Source organism: Sinocyclocheilus rhinocerous, unplaced genomic scaffold (assembly GCF_001515625.1).
Source record: "Sinocyclocheilus rhinocerous isolate Xijiao unplaced genomic scaffold, SAMN03320098_v1.1 scaffold1697, whole genome shotgun sequence".
Lineage (NCBI taxonomy): Eukaryota > Metazoa > Chordata > Actinopteri > Cypriniformes > Cyprinidae > Sinocyclocheilus > Sinocyclocheilus rhinocerous.
Window position 1 is genome coordinate 844,105 of NW_015629509.1, and position 22,203 is coordinate 866,307.

General features: G+C 37.6%; 2 protein-coding genes across 3 annotated transcripts in view; both read right to left on the minus strand.

Moving 5' to 3' along the window:
• Positions 1-3,289, minus strand: part of LOC107739017 (transmembrane protein 56-B-like) — a 21,121-nt gene extending 17,832 nt beyond the window's left edge. The window contains exon 1 of the mRNA XM_016550979.1: positions 3,003-3,289. The gene's annotated coding sequence lies outside the window, so the exon portion shown is untranslated. The remainder of the gene's footprint in view (positions 1-3,002) is intronic.
• An 8,684-nt stretch (positions 3,290-11,973) lies between these two features.
• The window catches only part of LOC107739018 (calponin-3-like), a 22,420-nt gene continuing 12,190 nt past the window's right edge, over positions 11,974-22,203 (minus strand). The window contains exons 2-7 of one of the 2 annotated variants that reach the window (XM_016550981.1): positions 14,843-14,964; positions 14,314-14,380; positions 13,843-13,980; positions 13,508-13,624; positions 13,035-13,181; positions 11,974-12,950 (exon numbers count right to left, since the gene is read on the minus strand). In XM_016550981.1, the coding sequence (XP_016406467.1) occupies positions 12,609-12,950; positions 13,035-13,181; positions 13,508-13,624; positions 13,843-13,980; positions 14,314-14,380; positions 14,843-14,964 (933 nt within the window). In that variant the 3' untranslated portion in view covers positions 11,974-12,608. The remainder of the gene's footprint in view (positions 12,951-13,034; positions 13,182-13,507; positions 13,625-13,842; positions 13,981-14,313; positions 14,381-14,842; positions 14,965-22,203) is intronic. The other variant, XM_016550980.1, reaches the window with a different exon arrangement.

Genomic DNA, 22,203 nt, shown 5'->3' on the forward strand with positions numbered 1-22,203 from the left:
TTATTATTATTATTATTATTTCTGCAGTTTAGCGCCATCTGCTGTCAGAGAGTGAAAGTGCGCTTTCATCCAGAGCGTCTCTTACATGTTCCGCCATGCGCTTCTCGTCCGTGCTTGTTTAGGTCAGAGTGCGCACGCATCTTTCATGCAGCATACGGCGGTGTTGTGCATTTTGACCAGTTTATGGGAAAAGTATTTTTAAAATGCATTCAAAATTCTGAATAATTTGTAATATATAATTATTCACGGTATTTAGAAGTGCCCACGATAACAATATCGTGCATATTCATTACCGTGATATATCGCATTACCGAATACCGGCACAAGTCTAGCTACAACAAACAATAGCCAATCCCACCTCCCTAAATAAGGACATTCCAACATCCCAAAAGGTGAAGTGTGCCATTTCTGCACCACTAGTGGGAACAAACTGTAGGCTTCCCAACACTAGTCTCCCAATGACTGGACAAAAAAGTGGTTCCATCCCAAAATGCCACTGGTTCAGCCAAAGTGTCTACGTTGGGTTAGTTGGAACAATTAAAGAGGGAATTCACCGCTGGCAAGACAGGCTTTTAATAAAACTTGGCTGTGTCTATGCACTAGAAACACAAAATAATTTTTTTAATTGCTGCTACATGACTAGACAAAACAGAGAAAGAAAAGCCCTGAAGCTGTCCAAACATTTCCGGATGACGCAAAATAATGCATTTTGCATCATCCAGCAGATTTTTGCTGACAAATAAACAGGAATCATGGTGCAGGAAACTAGTGGTATACTGATATATCGCCAAGGCCTATATATTAATTGACCAATATTTTGCATTTTCATCATCGGCCGAGAAGTTGTTCTGTTTGGCTGATAAGCGTCAGAAGCAGCTTTTATTTTGACAGTGCTATTAAGAAATCCAGCACGTGATTGCAGATGTGAGCATAATCTTTAAATCATTGATTACAAACTATACTGTGCTATATCCATTTACTTCCATTTATGACATATGTCACTGTGTACTGAATGTAAAATTAGCATTGCATGGTCTTTAAGAAAATTATTCCAAGTGTGCAAAAACTTACCAGATTACCAAATGCACTGTTAGTGTTTACTTCCTTTTTATTAATGTTTTTTTTTTTACTATTTCTTTATTTGTGAAAAATAATTGGATTACAGAACCAAGAAGTTGCTAAAAGCATTTTTTATCAAGTTACAATATTTTACAATTAATTTTCTAATTTAGTAAAAACGTAAAATAAATTCAATTTAATTGTAGCAATTGGTATGCATGCTATTTAAATTAAAAGGTGTAATATAATAAATGTCAACTTTATATCAGCCATCACAAAATTCATATCAGTCGACCACTACTACAATTAACACGGAGAAATACACTGTAATAAAGCTGGTTGAAAATCTGCAAACTTATCTGTTGAATGCATAAAAAGCATTAAAGCGGTCATAAACAATTGACAACATTGTCAACATTATTTCAGAACGTGGTCAAACAGCTAAACTAACAGACTGTGAACATCAGCACATCTCCTCATGGGGCGATAGGAGTCAAAAAACATGCGGTCACTAAATTTAGATGTTCTTTATGTAGCAATAAGCAACATGCACACATAGAGGAGGGGTGAGGGTGGGTGTATTTAAAGTTCCTATACGGGTTCATGCTGGTTGTGAAGGGCAGGCATCCAAAGAGGTCATAAAGCAATGGTAACAGGAAGTTCAGCAGTTTTCACAGATGAACAAGTGTGATTCTGGTTTCCAGGCCTTAACTTAAAAAAAAAAAAAAAAGAAAATTGTTAAATTTAATAGACGTATATACACTATAAAATATAGACCTATATGCTTTGTGGCAGATACCATGGTATCTGATGTCAATGCCATTGTACTTTCATTAAATGGATTAATGGAGTGCAGATCTATTAATTACAAATTTGTTTTTGTTTTTGTTTTAGTCAAAAAAGGAAATTTTGACATTGCTTGATTTGTACCACCTGACATTTAAGAGCCAATCAAATCAAACCTTTTTTCGAAAATATCATCAACGTTTTCCAAAACAAAACATGACTACAAATATTACATTTCTAAGAACATGACACGTTTTAAACTAGATTTATAAATAATAAATAATACGTTTTATTTATATAGCGCCTTTCCAGAGCTCAAGGACACTTTACAATAAACATCAGAAATGTGAGGATAACATCAATCAAACAATAATACAGGAAGTAAAGTAAAGCGAACATCAGACAACCAGAGAGCAATATATGGAATAAAAGAAAAAAAAATAAAGAAATCATTTTCATTTGGTATCTGTATATACTGTACACACATTACAGCTCTCAAAACTGAAAGTAAACCAAAATAATGAAGAGCAGAATAAAAGACCTCAGCAGAAAAGTAGTTTTCAGAAGTCAGAAACTATTTTTTTTTAAATGAAAAATGTCGAATACGTTCAAAAACTCTGCATTTAGCATTTCCATTAAATACAGAGAAAATAAATGTTTTCTATTCGCAAACCTGAACAAATGTTTCCCTTCATACTGACATGTATCTTCAGCGTAGACTCGCACACATGAATATGGATATTCAAATATTAAACTCAGGTTTTGGCTTTTAGATGATATTGTAGCCTACGTTTGTCAATAAACTCGATCATTTAACTCCAGCTGGTGTGCTGCATTGAACCGCATTGCTTGTGTAACAAATGCACACATCTATATGTACATTTGTGCTTAGATGAGCATTTTATGAAGATGCGTGCCAAATATACATCAAAGATCGCAATTCAGCACTGACAGCCTGTTAACACAAATCCTGAATCACATCTCTACTAAAGCTATGTAAAAACATTGCGATGGACGGAAATCGACTCGTGTTGTTACCAACATGCCTGCTGCTTTCTTTAGGCCAAATCACACCGCAATGCTGGCTGAAAACACAACGCTTGTGCATTAAAATATTGCTTAATATAACAAAATACATGCGTTAACCATATGCTTACCTCTTATCGATCATCAATGGTGTCTGTTGGCTAGTTGTGCATGGTATCTGAAAACATATGGGCTGATAAAAAAATCCTTGTTTTTCGTCAATTAGACACATGCATGATTTTCCTCTCTCCACGGCGATATGAAATGCACGATTTCATATCAAACGGAGAAACGGGTGGTCCTTACAGTAATCTCAATCTCCGATGCGTGTGGGTTTTATAAACGCGTGTCGGTGAGAGCATATTGAGGATGATGATGTGAAACTGATGTGTTGATGATGGCTGTATGTGGTGGTGGAGGTAAGGGAACGAGAGGATCCAATTTCAGCGTCATTCTTAAAGAGATATTCACACACCGATAATGTCATCTCGTGGTGAGAATTTTGATTCATCAGCGAGTCGAGTCTTTTAAATTCATTCACTAACAAGATTCATTCAGGGGCCGTTTCTGCAGGCTATCCTTACCCCAGGATAACGTTAGGTGGCAAAAAAGCGAGTGACTGAATCATTCTCTCAACTGATTCGTTCAAAAAACGAGTCGTCAGGAAATGTAATACGCCTTTTCCCTGCAAAGAAAAACGTTCCTCCATTTGACCGCTGCCGAGTTTCATCGATGTCATTTGTCATTTGTACACATTCATTATTTCTTCATCCTCTTTCTCTTCTTGAATGAGAATATAGTTCATTCTAGTAAATTATGTATATTTATATAATAATTGTGCTCTTTACGAACGACATGTTTCCTTCGGTGTCTCTGAAGTCTCCTTTACAACATCTACTGGTACAATGAAGGGGCGTATTCGTTTAGTATATCCAACCAATGAGATGCTCTCTACAGTCCGCACTCAAATGCTATTGGCTCTTGAGTCAGGAAAACAGTCAAGTGCCTTCGACGCCGGCTCACATTGAAAATGAATGACTTCCGGCCACTTTGACGCTCTCGACGGCGGCGGTGTGAACGGTTAGTGAACGAAAAAGTTAAAGGGTTAGTTCACCCCAAAATGAAAATTCTGTCATTAATTACTCACCCTCATGTCGTTCCAAACCCGTGAGACCTTTGTTCATGTTCCGAACACAAATTAAGATATTTTTGATGAAACCTAAGAGCTCTCTGACCCTGCATTGACAGCAATGCAACTGTAATGTTCCCAGTCCCAGAAACATAGCAAGGACATCGGTAAAACAGTCCATGTGACATCAGTGGCTCAACTTCAATTATGTGAAGCTATGAGTCCAGAATACTTTTTGTGTGCAAAGAAAACAAAAATAACATAATTTATTCAACAATTCTATGTTCTGGGGAAAGCGCACATGCGTCACATACTTTCCAAAATGGCAGAAGAGGTACCTCGGGGAGAAGAATTGTTGAACAAATTGTTATGTTATGTCATTTTTGGGTAAACTATCCCTTTAAGAGTCGAGAACAATTCGCTCACCTAAATGATTCATTAGACACAACCTATTCGTTCATGACACTCGTGAAGACCTCTCATTGATTTTTGTTGTTCGTAAATGTAGCTAATTAGCACTGACATTTTAATAAGAGTATTAAAACATTACTTAGTTTATTTACAAACTATTTTTCATTTACATGTGTAGTGATAGTATTACCATGGTAATCATTGAAACAGAATGATTACCTCATTCACCCCCATATATAAATGTTCCCCGTGGTCATTTTTTTTTGTAAGTGCCATTAGGAAGACAGATTTAGATGATCATCTGGAAAAATTTGAGCTATTTTTGTCCCGCAGAACTAAAGATAGGTCAGAACCACACACCACTGCACTCCAACTACATGGCAAACTATTTAATGAAGCACCATCCATCAGTAGGCTACTCTTCTCTAATCGCCATTCTCATTATTCTGATATTTTTAGGATATATTTTTCTATTTTGTCCCCCATTCGTGAATATGCTGGATAACAGGTAAAAGGGGCTGATCCATGCTTTCACCTAAAGTAAAATTATATTAAGCAGTCCCGGTACCAGAAATGAACGTTTCTTTTAAAGTTTTACAATATGTGTATTTATTTTAGAGTCATAAAAAAATCATTTTGTTATATTTGGTGATTTTAAAAAGCCCTAGTTATTTTCCAACCCACACCAGGCCACTCTAGACAACTGAAACTTTTAAAGCTACTTTTCAGAAACTTGGATTATGATTTAACCTGATGTTTGGTATTATAGCCTACACACAAAGTTTACATTATATTGACCGAACAAACAGGTGGGCTGTTCAAATGTTGACCCCCCCTGTGGTGAATAAATTAGGGCACTAGAACAGCTCTTTCGTCACATTTGGCAGTATTTTCCAAAAACGCATGCTAAATTCGCACCACAAATGTTCCTATATCACAGGACCACAGCCTGTGGTCCACAGGCAGGTGCCAAACCTTATTGGCAGTTTAAGGGCAGGACAAAGTATGATTCATGACACCCATACATAATTTTTTACAAATTATGAAAATGCAATTTCTTCTACTCCCCACCAGAGAGCAGTCAGTCTACATAGTTCACCCCTAGTGGCGTGATGGTGATTTTGAACAGGAACAATACAAGCACAGATTTGATACAGAGTTCTCACTTCCCACATCCCAAACGAGACGTCTTTAGTAATTACAGTAATCAGATTAATAAAGTACCTTTAATTTTAGCATTGACTCTAACTACCCAACATGGTTCCAGATCATTCACTTCCCAAACGCCAAATGCTGTGTAAATTAAATCCATCACCACAGTGACATGATTTTCCTCCATCTGTGTCACACTCCACCCTCCACTTCATCAGGCTCCATGAGGAAAGGAATCCATCCTCCGAGCCTCTTCCTGAGGAAACAGACAGCGGGCTAACTTAACTAACACATACAGGAACAATGAAACAGGCCTGACTAGATTTATATATATAATACATATATAATACACGGCAGATAATTTTACCAACTTTAGACGTAGGCTACAGCAAAACCCACTGTGTCATGATGCCAATATGGCTGAAATGGCGAAATCAGAGTAGATCCGATGGGGGATAAAGAAATGCTCTGGCCATTGGCGAAAAATCAATCAAGCATCGTATACTGTACTTATCAGTCGACATATTATTGACTGACACCAGTGGGACTATTTGCATTGGTTTAGATATTTAAAATAAGATTAAATGTATGTATGACTATATAAATTCATTACGAATACATAGTATTTGAAAAAAAAAGAACCACTAACTAATCAAAACTAGTTCTGTCCATTCACGACAACCTAAGCAAAAACTTGATTGTTTGACCAGAGGAACATTCCTCCCTTAAAGGAAAACAGGCTCAGAGTTACAGACAACCCTCTGTTTGGATCAACTCCACCTCAGTCCAGCAGTCCGAAAAAATACTGATGTGTGTGTGTGTGTGTGTGTGTGTGTGTGTGAGCGAGAGAGAATAAGAGCAGTGGTTTATGCATTCATAGCCAGGTTATGTCATGTTCCAGAACCTTTGCATTACTTAGACCAGTGAGGTCTGGGCTCTTCGGCTGAATTCCTCTTTAACAAAGCCGTTCAAAATGGCTCATGCAACAGACTGGACTTTGTGGCAAGATGCCAGCCAGCCACCAAAAAAAAAAGGTACAGTAGGAAGGTCTGTTTTTCTTCCAGTGGATTCACTGCCAAAGTGAGCGCCTATTTTCTTTTCTACCACTTTGTCTCAGATTTTGTTCACATGTGTGCTACTCTTCCCTCTCGACGTGCGAGGACATTCCTCACTGGTTGGCGATTCAACTTGCAGCACTTTTATAGAAATCGAGAGCATGTCATAATCCCCGGGGCTGTAAATGCCTGTGTTGCTGTTGTTGTAAATCTAAAGTTAATGCATCTGCAAATGTGCTTCCATTGCTTTCAGATGACATCCACCAATGCATTACATCTAAACTCTTAAGGTTCCTAATAGAACCAAAAACTACAAAGTTTTTTAAGTTCTACAAAGAATTTTTACAGTCCAGGTCTTTAGAAAAACAGTCTATGTGCTGGAATTTTAAAGAACGCAACAACCAATATGCTGATTTAAAATAAAGTCAAGAGTATTTTTAATCTCTGAAGAACCATTTAGGCCTTCGATGAAAAATGCTTCTTAATAAGGAGATCTTTAAAATGAACATTAACCACTAGTTTACTCAGACGTCAGCATCAATAAAGTCTTCTTTTTTTAATTATTCACACAGTTAGTTGGTTAGTTAGTAATATGTTCAGTAAAGTGTGTTTAGAAAGTAAATAGCGGCAATTTAGATTTCATGTTGACAAAGATATTTTATTAAATATCTATGGAAGCTTATTTCTGCCATGGAATTAAAAAAATATTATTATTTAAATAAAAGTCTTACTTTTTTTTACATTTTCTTTTAAATTCTGAGTTTATAGTATATCTCACAATTTATTTATTTTGTATAAGTTTGCAATTCCGTCTCTCTGAAAAGGGTAGAACTCGCTATATTGAGAAGAAAAGGCAGAATTATGAGATATAAACTCGAAATAGCAAAGAAAAAGTCAAACTTGTTTTTGCTATGGAAAAAAAAAAATAACCGTAATTGTGACTATTTTTTTCTTGAAATGACTGGTTTATATCTTATAATTCTTTTTTCTTAGATTTGTGAGTTTGTATCTTGCAATTCTGAATTTAACAGTTCTGCTATCTCGCAATTCAGAATTTTTTGTTATCGGACTTGTGAGATATATAGGCGCAATTAGCTTTTTTTAAATTCTGTTCTGAAAATAAGTTTCTATAAATATTTATATATTTAATATTAAATACTTATTTAGAAGTCTTTTATGAATGGGTAATATTTCCCATGTGTGGTTTCCACTGTGTGGCCCCTGATGAAGTCTGGGACGATAATAATTCAGGCCTGTTGCTGTTTTCCGCCTGTAAATAGAACAAACTAGTAACTAATTGGTTGTAAAACAGAGGAAGTCTTACCTTCTTTTTATAAGCTGACTAAATATGAGAGGGTTCACATCATGCTGGAGAAATGTGGCCTGTATTGTTCAGAAGCTTATGTCATAAAATATGTGGCATAGTTTACAGGTAGTCCAGAAACCAGAAACGCGCTCACCTTGCCGTAAATGTGCCTTTGTCTGGGCCTCAGTAAGTTACTTTGGGCCTTCTGAAGATAACATATGATTCCCAACTCAAATCCAGCTGTTTTAGATTAACGGGAGGTACTATAACAGAAACTCCTTTTAATTAATAAAGAAAACCTTTGGCATTTCAACATGCAGCACGGTTTTCCTCCTCTCCGTCGAGAAAAGATCCATCCCTTTCAGAGTTGAGTATCTGGGGGATAAATGGAGATGGCTAGAGGCCACTTGGTAGCATTTGAAAGGAGAAGAATCAATACTGAACTCCTCGTTCTGAAATTCAGAGACTCTGAGCGGCCAGGGAATGTGAGCTAAAAAAAATATCCACAGGCATGTGAGGAAGTCTCAGATGTCACGGACACATGGTTTCAGCTTGTATCCAGGGAAATTTAAACTGGGAAAGCAGCTATAAACCATCTGTGGTTCTCATTAAAGCCCACTTCTCAATCTTTCACCTACAATAATGATTGTAATAATGCGAAATATACATTTAAATTGATGAAATGGTTTGGTTAAAAGAAAACTGAGGCAATCCTATATGTATATAATGCATTCCTATAAAGCAAACGCAGCCAGATTTTCGGAAAACGGGCAGCTTGTTCAGCTTTTTTTGCTTGAACACATTTCATATTGGGCTGGAGAGTCAAACAAATAATCTTCACCCACATATTCTCACTGATCTTTCACCAGGCCTGTTTTCTCCACAGCGAGGAATGAATTCATGGTGATCAGCAGTCACAATTCCTCAGAGCGTGTTTGTCTGTGGATCAGTATATCTTTGTTCTTCATCCTCTCCCCCCTCTGTTCATTCCAGGCGGGTTGCAGCGAGGCTCAGCCTGAGGAACCGGGCTGATCTGCTAATGAACTCCAGGCTGTTTCAACACATCTTTTATTCTTTATTGTTTTTAGGACCACAGCTTGCCTCTACACAGCTGACCACCTTTATTATAGCCTATTTCTTTTCTGGGAGCTACTTTTATCTCTGTGAAGCATAAGCTTCAGCAAAGCTCATATCTTGCATCACTTTTGGTGGCTTCTATAATCAGAAACTGTATTTTTGCAACACTTGCTGATACAATGCTTGTGTTTTGAGTATGGGTGGGTTTTAGTTAGTTGTTCTGCAGTTGTCAGGGCGTTGCTAAGGTGTTCTAAATGGCTGTAGTGCGTTGCTAAATTGCTCTGAATGTTTTTTTGTTTTTTTGCCACGTACATATAGGTTACTGTAAAATTTCAAAAGTGACAACCGCAATCCCCTCAGCTGACACCATGCAGTCTTGCGCGTTTGGTATCGGTTATTTTTGACCAAAGTAATAGCCTAATACAGCGACCAAAGAATCGTTATATTCCGTGATTTTAAGTAAACCATCGTCAACAGAACCGTGGTGTTTTGTTAGTGTTTGGAAGTCTGCTTTTCAGGGCACGTTCTTGACGGGTTGCCATGTCCTCGTATTATAAGCATTTATTTAATCGTCTTTGGTCTTGTTTTTTTGTTCTCAGCTGATAATGAATCCAGTTTCTGAAATTAATAAAAAGGCACGTGAAGGTCGCTATATTTTAGTATGTGTCTTATTTTAAAGGTACGCATTTGGATTTGTTTGTTTACAGAACATGATTAAGCATAAAAGGTGTGTATATGGCCTTTTAGTATGTTGCTATGTGGTTTCTAATGTGTTCTGGGGGGCTGACAGTCTGAATGGTTTTTGGTATTTCTGGTAGGTTGCCAGGTTGGTTCGGGTCCCTCCTTTAGTGTAAATCCGTGGTATTTTTTTTTGTTTATTTTAACATCTGTCAGTGAAGAAACGTATTTGCACACCTTTCGACAACATCCTGCATGATTTGAGGCATAATTTATGTCCGTAGCACAAACAGTGCAGGAGGAATTACATGCTGAAGTTAAATACTTAGTGTTATGGGTTTCTATGAGCAGTAATATGCTTGCCTTGGCAAACACCATTAACTACCTCATGACCCTCTCTAAAGCTCTGGCATAGACTGCACATGGTTTTGGCCCCGGGCCCCTAAACTGGCACCAGGGTGGCACAGTTAGCAGTGTGACGCAGCATACAAAAGCTGCAACACCGGTTGAGTTACCGTCTGCCTTTAAAGGCTTTCTGTGGTTGCTGCGGTAACAGTCTTTTTCGGACCTTCTCTCTAATTGAGTCTTGCGTTTTTGTCCCGGATTCCGCAGCCAGCACAAAGCGCTGATTATCCCGGAGTAACACAGTCGGGAGGGGCAGGGGGCAGCACTTGAGTGAATGCCATTACTTTCTCATGAAGCCGATTGGCTGTTTGGTCACTGTCCTGTACGCATGGGTATAGTTTTATGTGGTCCTCCCCTCATATGTGGACCCACTTACTTACACAATAGCAGTTCAACTGAGTTCACTGACACCCAGATTAAGAACTAACACGTTACTTAAATTAGTAGACTCTCGGTTCTTCATTTACGACTGCAACCACTGGAGTGACTACGCATTGAAGAGAATTCTTACACATGACCCTGGACCACAAAACCAGTCATAAGGGTAAATTTCTCGAAATTGAGATTTATGCATCATCTGAAAGCTGAATAAATAAGATTTCCATTGATGTATGGTTTCTTAGGATAGGACAATGTTTGGCCGAGATACAGCTATTTGAAAATATGGAATCTGAGGTTGCAAAAATATCAAAATGCAATGCATATTACTAATCAAAAATTACGTTTTGATATATTTATGGTAGGAAATTTACAAAATATCTTCATGGAACATACATGATCTTTACTTAATATCCTAATGATTTTTGGCGTAAAAAAAAAAATTTGATAATTTTGACCCATACAATGTTTTTTTGGCTATTGCTAAAAATATACCCAAGCGACTTAAGACTGGTTTTGTGGTCCAGGGTCACATATTATTGGCCGTCAAATCACTATGGAAACAGAATAATGTTTTGCCATGTGGCATTACATTACATATTTCGGAATGACCCAGAATGCAACACGCAACTCTAACATGTTATTTGCTGCACGTATAAATGCTCTTCTGCTCTCGATTCAAGTCTGCAGCCTCAACCCAACTTAAACTGGTCCAATACGTCTGGAATGTTCCATCATAAGCCCAATCACACTTTTACCATTCCATCGCGTTTTGGTTGACACTGCGGCCAATAAGAATGCAGAAAGGTCACGTCATGGGAAGCGTAATTCAATTCAGTGGTGTGCAACTCGTTCCAAATCCCTCCATGGACGTCGGCTGAACTGTAAAGTCATCAAGTTCATTTCATTGACTTAATTGAAGGTTTAGGATGAAAAGATGCAGAGCATGATTTTTTTCATTTCCCAGGACACAAACAAGTGCTTTTCAGTAACTCATTAAAAAACCCATACATATACATATGCACAAAATGCAGTAGTTCTATGAACTGGTGCACAAACACTGACTTGCTCTACTTTAGATTCTGGTTTTCGCTGCTTTTTGTGGTTATATAACTGTTTCCAGAAACTCTGGGCTATCGACACAAGGAGAAGCTTCCAAACGCCTCTGAGGGTAGCCTCAAAAAAACACAAGATTTATGGCTGTGCTGTGATACTTGGGCAGAGTCAGCGCACATCTGAGGCCCTGTGCCACTTCAATTCACCCTCATAAAAAATACAAGAGCAAAAAACCAAATAACAAAATCAGGGCCATTGCAGAAACCACACCTCACCAGGAAAACAGCAGAGAACCAGTCTGACTACAAGGAAAAAGGAGAAAATGTGTTATTCAATCCTAATAACACTGAAATCAGTTAGAATTTATAGATAACCGAGCAGCTATATTTAAATTTAAAGGCAATAATGGTCAAAATAATAGTAGACATTTAATATTTTATTTATAACATAGAATTTATTCATAAAAGAACCATATGACAGAGGATCTATAATGAAAAGCAGGGCAATAAATACAATGGGAAAGATTTTCCAATATTATGGCACAAAAAACTAAGCAATAGCGGAATTTTTTTGGTCGTCCAGTCAGCTAATCTTTAAAACGCTAACATTTGTAAGCTTGTAATAATACCAGGCATTTGGAATTCTAAACGGAATGACTTCAAATGGAATGACTTAGGAAGGAATGTCTTCGGGAAGGCTTTCAGTCCATAGCAGTTGGAGCAGAGCGGGATTTCAATGGCGGATGAGCTTTAAAACTAGCGATAACGTTTCGCTCCGAGATGCAAGGCCAAAATAAACTCAAAACACAAGGCCTAGGGTGTAAAACAAAGAATCGTACTGCAAAACTAGAAAATTATCTTTACAGTTCTCCGTACTTCATAAAAAACACTTTATAAAAGAAATTATAAAAGATCAATTTCACCATTGTTAAGATGGCAGATTTGAGATATCACCACTCACGATTGTTTACCCAAACACATGCGCTGGGAGGGAAGGGGTAACTGTGAGAAGCAAAAGGCATAGCAAAAGACTTGCTCTGTTGATATACATCATGTTAATACTGCTTTGACTAACAGCGCAGCAGCGTTCTCTAGTAGTCGATGCCCTGGTCGTTGTAGTGCCCTCTGTACTCGTCGTGGTATTCGCCCTGGTACCCTTCCTCTTGATATTCTGCCTGATAGTCACTATCGCTGATTTCTGAGCCATTCGTTCCCGTGCCTTGGCTGCCGTTGGCATGAATCATGGGCTCTGTAGGGGTGGCGCAATACTTGGGGTCGTAAACTTGCCGTCCCAAGCCGTACACGCTCATGCCCTTCTGAGAGGCTACCTTATTGGTTCCCATTTGCAATGAGATGGTGGAGTTGTCCAATGGTTGCAGAGCTGCCTTCTGGTCATAGATGTCCCTCCTGGTTCCTGGGGCAGACATGCCAGCCTGGAGACAGACACATAGTAAATGTGTCATTTTTGATCATTTTTGTCTGATATATTGTTGATACATGTCTGTGTTTGGGTATACCTGGCTAGCTCCTTTGTTGGTGCCCATTTGCAGACTGATGGTGGTCTGGTCATAGGGTTTCTCTGTCTGTGTCTTGGGGTCGTAAAGGTGTCTCCTGGTCCCGTAGGCGGTCATACCAGCCTGGCTTGCGCATTTGTTGGTTCCCATCTGAAACAAAAGTCAGAAACAAAAGTGGGTTAAAACACCCCTGGAGATGATCTACCTTGAATTTTCTCCAATCAATCTGGTCCTGCAATCAACCTTTATCTGTAGAAACCATTCCCAGAAGCATGTCTGCACTGATATTGGTTGAGTTGCTGTTTCTAATCTGGACTTGTAACCGAAATGTTGTAGGTTCAAACCTCACAATGAATGATCCTTGAGTACCATTCTGGTAAAAGGATCAGCTGAACGACCAATTCTCAATGATTAGGCTTCCTTTAAACCCATTCATGCAGAAACATTCAAGAAGTTCCGGGAATAGTGTCTATAACCTGAAGTCCGATGACACACTGGCCAGCCTTCATCTTCTCTTCATCAAACTGTCTCTGCTGCTTGTCTGCATATTTCACACCAATGTCAATGTTCGTTTCCATGCCTTTGGTCTTTGCCTGTTGAAAAAGAAATAAACATTTTATAGTTGCAAAATTTAGGCTGTCAATAATATTTTAAATAAATTTTTTTTAAATGGAACCTATCAACCAGATGTCAACATTTACTCAAGGAAATCCTTTATTTTTAATATTTCTTTAAATCTCTTTTTACTTTTTACCAATAAGACCCAATGTAAGACTCAGGTTGAGCAGAACGTAAGGACTTGAAGACGTACCATACTGGCCAGAGCGAGAAGTGTGGTCTGGACTTGCGTCATGTTCCCGTTTTCGAAGAGGTCATTGGCTTCATAGATGTCATTGGGCTTCAGCCCGTAGGCTAGAATGGCTTTGATGAAATTCCCAAGGTTCTCTAGCTGAAGGTACAATGGCAACAGTAAGGGTATGTTTCTCCATAACATCATTGGTTACCTCATTTTCAGATAAAAGAGTTAGTTTTGGTTGATGAGTCAAAGAGTGCATGAATGGGTCCATTTATTCTTACAGCATGTAAAGAGCTCTGATACTAGAGTTTTTATATACTAAAGATGTATCTGCAGTTGTTAGTAGCTTCTGCCTGTCCTAGTATTTGCCAACAATGTGATTTTGTATGCTGTATTGTAAGTCACTTTGAAAGGAAAGTGCTTCTTACTTCTCAAACGGGCTAATCTGGATTAAAAAAAGCCCGTAGGAGCCTCTGAGATATTTACCTTATGCCAGTTTAACTGTGAATGGTTTATTTTCTTTATCGATCCAGGCTGAAGCTTGTTTATCAATCTGAAAAGAATAAAAACAATGAATGATTTCAATTCATTTCTTTTTGCAAGCATCTTCTATGGGCACAATAAAGGTGTAAAGTAAGTAATTTCGATTCTACTAGCATCGCCCAATGGAATTGCCAAAATAATGATTGTTTTCATACAGGTTTTCTGCCACTGGTCACCCAAACAGATAGTCTTGGCCCAAATGTATGCCATTGGTTGAGCCAGTGTCATTATGTATGGCCAGGATGCTCAAACAAGCTTTAATAGTGCCATAAATAGTGTTTAGCTGGTTTAGCTGGTCAGACAAGTGGTCTCCCAGTCTGACCAGCTGAAATGTTCCCAAAACCGACCAACAGACCAGCCTGGGAGAAACTCTAAGGCCAGCAAACTAGCTTAGGCTGGTTAAAACGGTTTTTGTTTTCAGCAGGGAAACCTTGCCCACATGGCCAAGTTATGTTTATGTTTACCAACTTACTCGCACAGTATGACGCCATCCTTGAGCCCTTTCTGAAAGTGGTCTCCGATCGGCATTCCAGTCACCTCCTCGATCCAGAATCGAAGCTCCTCCTCCTTCTGTAGGTCATATTTCTGTGCGATCTGTGAGAAGAAATAACCCAATCAGTGAGTCCGCCAACAAACATCAGTCATTTATGAGTCAAACCGGCTCTGCAGGATCACAGTAATGTGTCCTGGACAATCTTCCTTTAGATTCTACTGTAATGTGTCAGCATACATGCTTATCTAAACTATTATAATGTCAATACACTTTGCTGATCCTCACACAGAACGTGTTTAACAAAAAAACACACCGAAACAACAGTTTGAAACATTTAAAAGGCCTGTTTGACTTTTAAAAGTTGTATTAGAGCTAATGGAAAATCATCAAATGCAGCCTAATTAAATCGGATTGCCTATAAAAACTATTTTCTGGCTTTGTTTGGCTTTCTCCTTTGTGAATGGTGTTCAAAGCACCTACGTGCGATTGTGCCAACAACAGAGCATAAAATTCCCACAAAGAGTCACAGCGTGAATCTATTCTGGCCGTTTCGCTCTTTCTCAGGACTTTTCTGACTGTAAATAGCACCGTTGACCAGCTGATATTGAATAATGTGCTCAGAACGGACAAATATGACTAACAGCAGATCTTTACAAAATGCCTGAATGAAATGTGAGATGGTTTCATTTGCTCCTTCAATCAATGTTAAGTCTGTTTATCGTGTAGTAGGTGATGAAGTAAATCTTAGAAAAGTAATTTGAGGCATCAAAGTTTAATAAGTTAGAGTTAGGTTATTCAAATCTCTAAAAATAGTAAAAGTCAAACAAGCCTAAGCGAGCACTTTTCATTAATACAGACTTTCTGTTTTCTTCTTCATGAGGGCTAGCTATTACTTCAGCTTCAAGTGAAACCCTTCAAAAATAGTTTACATATTTTTTACGGGATATTAAATAATTCAGTTTAAACACAGCAAGTTTAAACCCATTTAAAGTAGCTAATAATACAAGTTCCAGGAAACGGCTTCTATCACAGAGGCTCCATTTCGAGTTCAGCATTCAGGGTCAGACTGTACAAAGACAAAGCTAAATGCGGCTATCATACAGATCATGAGAGAAAGGGACAAAAGGACCTACAGGGGAAAAGGGTGGATAAGATATTCTCAGCAGGAGGTGTTCAGGACAGAAGATGTCTCTCTTTCCCGTCAAAACATGATAACGGCTTTCCTCATGGCCTTCTGTCTGCTATCTCAAACCTTATTTACAGCACAAACACAGTCCTAACCCTTTCACAGAGATATCTAGCTAGAGTTCTATGTTTCAGTTTCTAGGTTAATTGCAATACCTGCTTTTCCTTCTCAGAAGTAGAGGGAAATATTAGCATTCACAGTATTTGGTCTTGTACCACGATAATTCCATGTTTTGGAGTCACTGTGAAAAATATTTTATCAGGTAACATATGTGTTTTATTTACACTACTGTTCAAAAGTTTGGGGTCTGTACGTTTTTTTTTTTAAAGGAGTTTCTTAAGCACACTAAAGGCTGCATTATTTGAGCAATCAGTAAAACAGTAATACTGTGAAATATTACATGTAATAAAATGTTGTACTTATTTTCTGTGTTAATATATTTTAACAAGTAATTTATTCCTACGATGGCAAAGCAATTTTCACCATCATTACTTAACGTTTACAGTCTTCAGAGTCACACGATGCTTCAGAAATCATTCAAATAAGATGATTTGCTGCTCAAAAAACATTTATTGTTATCATCAGTGTTGAATGATCTAGAAAGAGTAAAAAAAAACAGCATTTATTTTAAATAGAAAATACATTATAATGTTAAAAAAATTCTGTCACTTTTGGTTAATTTAATGCATCCTTTCCTTGCTAAATAAAAGTATTAATTTCTTTCAAAAAATCTTACTGAGCCCAATTATTATTCAACTAAATATAACAACATGTCATTTTTAATGTTCAAATTAAGTAAAAATAGCTCCTTAGGGTATGAAAATACTATGGTATTCATAATATAATATAATAATATCATATAATATAATAATATTCAAATCACTTTCACAGACTTTTAAATTAACTGTTCCCTCCTGGTGGAATGACCTGCCCAACTCAATCCTTAGCCGTCTTCAAGAATCGGCTAAAAACAAATCTCTTCCATCTTTATTTGTCCCTCTAACTCTAGCAATCTCTATTCTAATTCTATTCTTTAAAAAAAAAACTTGCCCCTTTTAGACTTGCACTCCATTCATTAACTAACTGCTTGTTTACATTACAAAACTAACACTAGCTTCTCTATTCTTTTTATTTATTATACAATTAACAAAAGCAAAAAAGGCCTCTAACACTAGCTTGCTCTATTCTTTTTATATTCTGTTTTCTTTTTATTTATTATATAATTAAACAAAAAACCTTGCTACGTGTACTACGTTAAGCTAACTGAGACTTGTTATAGCACTTGCGTATCATTGCTCTTTTGTTGATTTTGATTGCTTCCATTGTCCTCATTTGTAAGTCGCTTTGGATAAAAGCGTCTGCTAAATGACTAAATGTAAATGTATTCTTTGAAATACCATTTAAATGCTATGATATATGAATACAATACTAATTTAGAATCGCAGTATATAGGAAAGATGTCTCAAACTGTACTGAGATCATACTAAAATCACTTTGGTATCTTGGCAAATCTATTACCAACATATTATCTGAGCTATGATATCCACATACTTTATACAATTGTCTCATTTATGCCTATTTTTATTCCTCCTAAAGGATTTGAAGATATAGCTCGGAGCCCTATAAACTTCCATAGAAGGCCTCTCAGCAAGCTGAAGATCAATCAGACATCCTCCCACACTGCAGCCCGGCAGTCAGAATGTGAGACCACTAGGAAAAATGGCGTGTGGGGTGTTGTGGCTGTTCCCTTGTGCAATTTGAGGTCAGCCGAGATGACTTTTCTCCTATAATGACAGACAAAAAGCTAAACCATTCACAGTCTCTCATCTTTGAAGAACTGCATGACTTTTGGCATGTTCCAAATAGTTCAAAAGAGCACCGGATGATTTCAGACGTAGTGGGAGACAAAGAAGGTTATATCTCTGATATAATGAGCCATTGACTGGGGTGATTTATATTAGACATGAATCGGAAAAAATCAAGACTGACAAAAGGACTCCACGGAGAAACTGAGCAAAGATTGGAGAACCATGTGTCTGTCTTGTCTTTCCTCCAGTCCACTGGGAAACCAGCCAGTGGTAGAAAAAAAGAGAGAAAAATGTGGAAAAGTGACCCTTGATGGAGATGTTAGAGGCATTTGTAGAAGAAGAACATTCTGGAAGGTTGTGGGCCAATCCCTCTAGAGACCGACCTCTAGCTCTCCTCCCCCACTCATAATTCTGAGAGCTTACTGATGACAGCACAAAAAGCAAACAAACATCGGACAAAAAAAAAAAGGTCAGGGAGTGAAAGGACTCGCAACGCGATGCAATCAATTTGACAAACAGTCCCTGAGAGATCGATGTCAACCGTGGTGACAACGGAGGAGGGGAGGGATGAACTTTTCACCTTGGGTTTAGGCTAAAAAACACATACAAATACAGAAACACAAAGTTTAGCAACATGCAAACAAATCTACAATCCTCCAAAAAAAATCCTATTTGTTTAAAAAATAAGCATCACTTCTCTATTAGTAAAAGAATGAATTATTCAGAAGTGTGCATAACTTATTGTGGCATCATAATAGCTAACTTTGCAAAAACAAACTTGTTAAACGAACAAATGTTCGGACTTTATTTTCTCTGACTACTATTGAGTACTGTGCTGAAATCAAGCGTGCTTGTTTAATCACATGTGAGCAACTAGTCCAGCCAGCATTAGGCAATATTTAACCATGTGCTCTGGAAATACCCCAGCTACAACGAGGAAAGATTTGCTCTACTATACCTGTAAAAACAAGTTATTTTTCAGATCTGAAAAGGAACCGTTTAAGTCACAAACTGACAGACATTTGTCCTGAAAAACAGTAACTAGATGTTTACATGTCGAAAGTGTGTGTAATATTAGCAACCACATTGCTATGGCATTGCTAGATAAAAGCTAGGTTGTTCTAGTGATTGCAATGTGATTCTAGGGTGTTCTGATTGGTTGCTAGGGTGTTCTGAGTGGCTGCTAGGTGGCTACTTACTAGCTTCAGTCAAACAAGCCCATCCTCACTACATTTATTAACATTTTATTAAGAAAATGTGTGTAATATTCAGAACCACAATTCTAGGTTATTGCTACGTGATTGCTAGGGCGTTGCTAGGGTGTTCTGAGTGGTTGCTAGGTGGCTACTTACTTGCTTTAGTCAAAAAAGCCCATCCTAACTTTGTTGTTTAACATTTTACTAATAAAATGTGAGTAATATTTGGAACAACAATTCTAAGTTATTGCTAGGTGATTGCTAGGGCGTTGCTAGGGTGTTCTGAGTGGTTGCTAGGTGGCTACTTACTTGCTTTAGTCAAACAAGCCCATCCAAACTTTGTTTTTAACATTTTATTTAAAAAAATGTGTGTAATATTTGGAACCACAATTCTAGGGCATTGCTAGGTGATTGTTAGGGTAGTGTTTTGATTGGTTGCTAGGTAGTCGCTATGGTGTTCCGAGTGGTTGCTAGGTGTCTAAATCAAAAGAGCCCATTCAAACTTTGTTTGGTGATTACTCACTAAAGTTTTCCACCTAAGTATAAAAAAATAATAATAATGATGATGATTATTGGTGACTTCTTTTGAAGTCATCACCACTCAAAACGACAATGACAGAATGACACATTTTTTCCACAAAGCTTTTAAATGCATAGGAGTGCAAAAAATTCAGTTCACAGGCAACTTTTGGATAAAAGGCTTTCAAACCTTCAATAAACGTTGATAATCTTTTTAAATAAGTGTTTAAATAAGCCTGGTCTATGTTTACACTGTTATAAAATCCTGCTGAACAACAGACCCAAAACAATAGCCTCAGGAAAACACGCTTTCCTGTTCCTCCTAAAATGGCAACACGGGGTTAACAACCATGGCCACACTTCACAGAGCCTTAACCAAACCTGGAAAATATTGCTGATCAGCACATTGCAGGGAATGTAACGGCCCCTCACTGGGCCGCCTGCCCATCAGCAGTCACAGTATGGCAGTAAAAGTGTTTTTACGCCGAGGATCAGCATGGAATGTGGCATTAGAGAGCGACGGATCAAAGCCCTAAGGTTAACCTGGTCTGGTTTTACCCAAGAACCACCGTGACCTCCTTGTTCTGACCCTTGTCCTGTCCCAGGACATGCTGTGGGCCCAGTACTGGCGTATTTCCAAGACTGCAACACAGACATGCACGCTAAGATAGATGCAGAATGAGATGAGTGTGAGAGCCAAGAATAATATGAATGTATTACAGTCTGAAAATGCTTTTCCCAGGCCTGAGAGAATCAAGGTGTCTGTTGAACCACATCCAAACACTTCATGGGGAATTCCTGCATATGTAACTCCATATTCAAAGTTCTGACAATGGAACATTTGTGGAAGCAACATACAAGAGAAAGTAACTACTAAACAACAGAGCTACCAATTCTTCAATGGCTTGCAAAAGCTCTCATCCAGGAATCGTTGTCCGTCTACCCACTGTCTGGGGAAAACAACATGGCAAAAACAACTGATATGATTAATATAATGCAACACGAATGGTCATGATAAAAATAGGTTGCTAATTGACATCTCTTCCATGTGTAAAAATAAACCAGCCTGAACAATATCTTCACTGTGCTGGACTTGAGCAGAGGATGATGCTTTGGCAACAAGCCCGTAATGAACGACCCCTTGTGTCTGCTGTTACATAACCAGAGAGGGTCATTAATTTGATTGGGAAAAGATCCTTTCCCATTATGTCATTTGTGAGTTTTATTTTAAGGAATAATTCTATTTGACAAGGAGATTTGTTGATATTCACAGGCTGATGTACTGATGTTTGTAAATCTCACTGTAAGAGCTTTGACTTCCCACATTTCCAAAGTTCAGCTTGCAGGAAAACAAAGGCAGAAAACAGCTCTCGGCTTTCAGCAGAGCAAGAGTGCTGATGAAACTCAAGGAACGAGACAAACAAGTCCTCGGAAAGCGCATGACCTATAAAAGGTTTGAAACGAACACGGTTAAGACCGTTCTCGCAGGTTAATACTGAATGAAAAGTAGGTATTTCTTGTATGAATAGCATATTATTTTTGCTTATAAAATTTTATTATTTATCCAGTCATTAATATCCCTGCACAGTATAAAAAAGTTATGAGCCACTATATTTTCTATTTATATAAGACAAAAGACATATGCACACACTACAAGATTTTGCTTTCAAATGAATGTTGTTCTTTTGAAGATTCAATTCATTAAAGAATCCTGGAAGACGTATCAAGGCTTCCATAAATAAATTAGTGCTGGGCAATGATTATTGCATCTCAAATAAAAGTTTTTGTGTACATAATATATGTGTGCGTACTGAGTATATTTATTATGTATATATAAATACACATGCATGTATATATTTAAGAAAAATATGTTTATATATTTATATATATATACTATAAATTATATGCATATATACACATGTAAATATTTTTTAAATATATACTGTATGCGCACGTCTTTATATATACACACACAATAAATATACACAGTACACACACATATATAAACAAAAACTTTTATTTTGGATGCGATTAATTGTTGCCCAGCACTAAAATAAATATTAAGCAATGATCATGTGACACTGATGACTGGAGTAATGGCTGCTGAAAATTCAGTTTTGCCATCACAGGAAAGAGTAGTTTTTAAAATATATTCAAAACAGTTATTTTAATTTAGAATTATTTTACATACTGCTGTTTTTACTGTAGTTTGGATCAAATAAATACATTCTTGATGAGCATAAGAAAAATCTTCAGAACTACTGACCTCAAACTGTAAGCATGCAAAAAAGCAAACACTTTTCCTGCAGCCTTTCAGTGTCCAGCCGGGTAAAATGGAAAATAAGTCATGGATTAAGAGAGGAAATGGTGTAATGGAACTAGCCCCTAGAACTACTTTCCACTAGCAAGTAGTCAGGATCAGTGTTGTATTTTTAGCCACATGCTTTTCATTTTAAAAGCTTAAAGAACCCCCCACACTCTAAAAAATGCTGGGTTAAATATAACCCAGTGCTGGGTAAAATAGGGACAAACCCAGCTATTGGGCTGTTTTGACCCAGCGGTTGGGTTACTACCCAGAAGGTTGGGTTAAACATTTAACCCAACCGCTGGGTCAAAACAACCCAATAGCTG